The sequence below is a fragment of the Equus quagga genome, chromosome 13 (genome assembly GCF_021613505.1).
Source record: "Equus quagga isolate Etosha38 chromosome 13, UCLA_HA_Equagga_1.0, whole genome shotgun sequence".
NCBI classification, from domain to species: Eukaryota; Metazoa; Chordata; class Mammalia; order Perissodactyla; family Equidae; genus Equus; species Equus quagga.
In genome coordinates, this window is record NC_060279.1 from 79,105,848 (window position 1) to 79,111,467 (window position 5,620).

At 62.7% G+C, this 5,620-nt stretch overlaps 1 protein-coding gene across 1 annotated transcript; it reads right to left on the minus strand.

Moving 5' to 3' along the window:
• Positions 1-346: 346 nt before the first annotated feature.
• LOC124250232 (thyrotropin-releasing hormone receptor-like) lies at positions 347-4,538 on the minus strand. Its single transcript, XM_046682060.1, is given in 4 exon segments — positions 347-718; positions 2,667-3,093; positions 4,163-4,394; positions 4,397-4,538. Coding segments are annotated over 4 exon segments (1,173 nt in total).
• Positions 4,539-5,620: the final 1,082 nt, after the last annotated feature.

The window sequence follows — 5,620 nt, forward strand, 5'->3', positions numbered from 1 at the left end:
AGATACTTAAAATGCTAATAACAGATGGACGGTCGTAATTTGACACGGATGAAGGCTGAGGGCCTCTCTGCTTCTTCCTGTTTCTCGCCTCCCCCAGCTCTGGAGGAGGCGAGAGAGCTACCCAAACAGAGTCCAGGCTTGAGCTCCAACCTCCTGAGCCAGGACTCACTAATGTCCTAGTTGACGAGGAGGGAAGCCAGTGGGGACCCGGCCACTAAGAGCCACTGGCAAAAGGGGTGCCTGCCCCTCTGTGGCCCTGCCAGCCACCAGTGGCCGGAGCAGACGCCTGCAGGCCCCAGCAGGCAAGCAAACCAAGGGAGTGGAGACAGAGGTGGCGGAGGGCCGCTCAGACAGCGCTGAAACAAGGCTCCTGCTGCGGCGGTGGGGGCCCGGCCGCCTCGCCCCTGCCGGGCTGCGTCGTCTGGGGGGTCTCCCGGACCACGCTGTGGCTGGTAGAGGTGAGGTGGGCCGAGGGCCTCTGCCGCTCCTCCGCCCCACACCGGCACAGCCTCCAGAAGGCTGCCCGGAACTTCCGGGACATGAGGCTGTAGACGACAGGGTTGATGGCGCTGTTGGCGTAGACGCAGGTGCGGCAGAACAGGAGGACCCAGGGGTCCAGGACAGGCCGGGCCACGAAGGAGTTGAGCAGCACAAGCGTGCGGTAGGGCAGCCACAGGACGGCGAAGAGCAGCACGACCACCACCAGCATCTTGGTGACCTGCGGGCAGAGGGGGGAGGAGGGAGGCCACGGAGCTGGCACGCCGCGGGCTGGTGGCCGAGCAAATGCCACAGGAAGGTGAGCCGCGGCTCCTGCCCCGGGAAGTGTTTGCTGGGTGAGTGATGAGAATGTCACCAGAATCATGAACTTCTCTGCATGTCTGCTGGGCACTGCGCTAACCCAGCGCCGACGCTCCAAGCTGTGCAGTTGACAAGCCTGTGGAACATTCCAGGGCGTGAGCAGCCCCTGCCCTGAGACCCCCAAGGGCACCTGCACCCCAGACCTCTCAGACTGGACGCCTGGAGCCGGGTGCAGGAACCACGAAGCAGCAGGGAGGCCCAGGACGACACTGTGGTGGTGGTTGACGCTCCGCTGTCCCTCCAGACGGGGCTGCCATCGTCTCCCTTCGTGGACAAGGACGCAGAGGCACAGAGAACGGAGGGGTCGCACAGCGCCCGCCAGTGCACCAGCTTCTCCCGCAGCCGTCTGCGCTCTCCGCTGTCTCGATGGCCCCTTCCAGCTCGGGTCATGTCGCTCTGGTTGGGACCACCCCCACCTGCACCCCATTCTGCTCTTTCAGCCCAGGAGTGAGTCACCAGACCCAGAAAGACAATCCTGTCTGGGGGGCAGAGAAATGAAGACCTGTCCCTGTGCCCCCCCCAAGGACTGTCTGCAGGGACCAAGGCTTCTCTGTGAGGGAGGGGGTCAGTAGGAAGGGGAGGGACACGTGTCCTGGCCACCTCAGCAGGGTGGCCACCAACCTGACCCAGGCAGGAAGCTTCCTGGGGACCCCAGAGCTGAGGGGTAGTCTCAGGGCTCCCCTCATCTGCTCCGGTCCCTGCCCCTCCCTGCTGCAGCCTTCAGGGTGCTGAGGTAGCCAGTGAGAGTGTGGGTGCGAAACAGGCCTAATCAGATCCCAGCTCCCCACTCCTGGCTGTGGGACCCTGGGGAGACAGCCTAACCTCTCTGAGCCTCCCTTTCCCACTTGGAGCATCAGGATAATAGCAGTCTCCTTCCCGAATTGTGGTGAGGAGGGTGCACCTGTGAAGTCATCACTCTCCTTTTCCCCAGGAAGGGCGACCATCTGTGTGCCCAGAGCTCCGTGCCTGGGGCGATGCTGCCCCCACGAGTGTGAACACAGAGAGTGCCACACTGCCCGCCCGGCTCTGCCCTCTCTCCCTGTCTCTCTCCTTCTCTCTCTGTCTCTGTCTCTCTCTCCCTGTCTCTCTCTGTCTCTGTCTCCCTGTCTGTCTCCCTCTCTCCCTCCACCCGTTGCTCACGCACGGCTGCCCTCTCTGTTCAGCTCTCTCTCTGCCTCAGTCTCCCCGAGGGCCCACCAAGGTCAGCCTCAGGAGTCTGGGCATGCCTGTCTCCTGCTCCGTACCGGTGGGGACCCTGCTGACACCTGACACCAATGCTGTCCCTCCTCCGGGGGCCCCTGCGATTTGCCCGCCCCCTCCCGGCAGAGCCAAGTGCATCTAGCCCCCAAGGCCCAGGTCCCACCACGGCTCCGTGCCCATCCTGAGGCACCAGGCTCCTGCGCCCAGACCTCAGCCTGCCGGCTCCCCTCTCTGGAAGCCTTTCCCAGACGCCAGCTGCAGACTGCATTCAGTTATCACCGCAGCAAGGCCTTCCAGAACATTCCTTCTGCACCCCCTCTCCCTCCCAGCTTCCTTTCTCTCTTCCCTTCCTCTGACAGAGGATCGCACTTGTCCTGCTCAAGCGCTGGGGGCAGGGTGTTTGCCGTGTCGTGTCCTCCGAGGCCCGGCACCTGGAATGGGCACACGGGAGGGACTCAGCGGACACTCGTTGGATGGACGACGAGTGCGGAGCTCGCATCCTCTCCCAGCCCATTTATGCCTCTGCCGCATCTCTGGCCTCTGCCCGCTGACCCCCCTCCATCTCCCTACCTGCCCCCCGCACCCGACCCCCAGGATACCTCACCCACCTGCTTCCGGGAGGACGGGAAGCCTCTAGACGTGGGGCAGCTGCCCCCCGTACCTCCGCCTGGCCCGCGGGGCTGCCTCTCCGCAGTTCCTGCCCCCCGCCAGGTGTTGCTGCCCCAGCGGTGGGGCGGGTGGGGCAGGGAGCTGCGGAGCAGCATTCTCCCAATGAGCCCGTAGAGGACCGTGGCCGCCAGCAGCGGTGTGACGAAGAAGACGGCAAAGTCCAGCAGGTAGATGGGCAGGTAGAGGCTGCGGGACACCTTGTAGCCGCACTCCAGGCCCCTGCCCTCGCTGACGCTGAGGTCCACCAGGAAGAACCAGGCCAGGCAGTAGACGGACGTGACCCCCCACACGGCCGCGATGATCCGCTTGGCCCGGGCCACGGTGCACACGGTCTGCGCACGCATCGGGTGGCAGATGGCGATGTACCTGCAGGCCACGCGGCGGCCCTGTTGACCCTGAGGGCAGGGTCTCAGGACCCACCCACCCCGAGTGATTGGACCAAAGCAAGGACACCTGCCCCAGCTCGGCCAGTCAGATCCCCCATCTGGGGAGACTGGCCTGGGGACCCCATGGTTGACCTCGTCCTCTCATAGGAGAACTCAAAGGCCGTGAAGATTTGGGTAGCAAGGCGGTTTTGAGGCAGCCACCAGGGCTGGCAGAGCAAAGGGAGCCGGTGGTGAGAGGGGAGGGCGGTAGGCAGGTGGGAACATGCAGACTCTCCAGGACAAGTCCCCTGAGGCCCACCAGGCTCCACTGTGTCTGCTGCGGGCCCAGAGACCCTGTGCCCTTTCGAAGACCTTTGACCTCGAGCAAGTCTCCGTGGGTTTTCTGTTTCGCACCTCCAAAGGTTGCTGACTGAGTCAGCCGACATCGTGCACCCCCCACAGCTGGGCTCACAATCTAAACCTGGGCTCCCCCCACCACGCAGTGCCTAGACCCAGGTGGATGTGGGAGATGGAGGCCACTGGACCCCCGGCGGGCACAGCCAGGGACAGCCAGGACCAGGCCAGGGTTTGGACGTCAGGAGGCCTCAGTAGGTCCCTATTTTGCATGGCCTGGACGCGCCACCTAGCCTCTGGGCCACCACTCCCAAGGCCACACATCCAGGAAGTGGCAGAGCTGGGTTTGAACCCAGTCAGTTGGCTTCCAAGTCCACATGCTCAACCACTAGGCTAGACTGCCTGTTGGGTGTTAAAACCAGAGCTGGAAGAGACCCAAGGGATTGCCCAGTCCAAATGCCCACTTTCCGGTTGGGGAAACTGAGGCCCAGACAAATGCTGGCATTTTCTAGCAAGTTAGCAGCAGAGTTGAGATGAGAACTCCACTTCCTGGCCAGGTTCTGCCAGGTTCCCACCCCAGCCCCACTCTCTGTAAGTGGGGAACAGAAATTCCCACTCAGCCGGGCCTCAGTTTACCAAGGATCCTGTCCAGGAAGTCCTGGCTGCATCGCTTGGTGGTGAGAAACAGCACGCAGGCGAGGGCTGGGCCTACCTACCTCTCCACGGTGAACGCCAGGATGGAGCAGGAGGAGGCGTTGATGCCCAGATACTGCAAGTAGGTGATGCCCAGGCAGCCAGCGTACCCGTAGACCCACTGCCCGGCCAAGCTGTCAGAGACGTTGGGCAGCCCTGCAGCCACCAGTACGGTGAGGTCAGCCAGGGCCAGGCTGACCAGGTAGCAGTTGGTGGGCGTGCGCATGTCCCGCATGGTCAGCACCACCAGGACCACATGGCATTGCCCACAATGCCCACCACGCACACCAGGAGCACCAGGAAGACCGCAACCATCTTGTATTCGATCGGGTACAGGACAGCATCACCATGCGCCAGTGACACGTTGCTGGGGTTGTCCAGCTTGCTCCCGTTTTCCATGGTGGCTGACCAGGCTCTGGAGGAGGTGAAAAGAGGGAGCTCCAGGAGGTGTCCGCCTCCATGGGGCTAGGTTCGCCCAGCTGCACGGTCTGTGAACACCTGCACCTCCCTCGAGCCAGGCCCCCAGGGACGCGCGGGGACCCCAGGCCTGCAGAGCGACTCCGCTTGGCCAGGCGAGGAGATGGGACAGGGCGTGCACGTTCTAGTCTCTGCCATTAATGGTATCAGCAAGTCCCTCTGCTGCAAACTCAGCTTCCCTAAGCATGAATACAGGTTACCATCGTCCCGAACGTGAGACAGAGGGGAGGGCTAACGAGCTGAAATGCGCGTCAAGGTCCCTTGCCATTTGGGCGGCCAGCTGCCCCTTGTCATTTGGAAGTCACACGGCCTCTCTGAGCTTGGTGAGCGCACTGTGAGGTGGGGAGAACAGAGCCCCTGCTCCGCAGCGGGGTGGTAAGAATCTTGAAAAATGGTGAGGCACGGAAAGTTCCAGGCCTGGAGCCTGGGGATGTTCAAAGTCTGGTATTTAATAGCAATATTAAGGCTTTGATCTCCCTGAGTCTCAGCTTCCCCATCTGTCAGTGGGGAAAAGAGCAGGAGCCCCCTGGGTGCTATGGGGGAGTGAACCGACAGACACGCCAGGCCTTGCTGGACGCCCGTCTCGGTTTCCCAGGAGCAGAGCCGGAGCCCATGGCCACCTCCTGCCCAGAGACCCCAGGCTGGGCCAGGTCAGACTCTTGCTCCATCCCACTCTGGAAACAGCCCCGATGTCAGCCAGCCCCCCCACCTGTCATCCCTCAGAGGTGCCCCCCACACTTCTTCTCTCCCTTCTCATGCTCCTGGGATGACGGCAAAAGGGGGTTTATTATGAGCTGATCAAGCCACTGAGTCATCTGCTCGATGAGTGGAGTCAAAGCTGGGACGGGGCAGACACGCGAGGGCACGGGATGCACACGTGCACACCACACACACACACAAGACACAGCACACAATAAACACACACACACCTCTACCCTTTAACCCTGTTAGCGTCGCTGGCCTGAAGGGCCACATGTCAGCTCTCCTCAGAGCCCCAGCTGGTC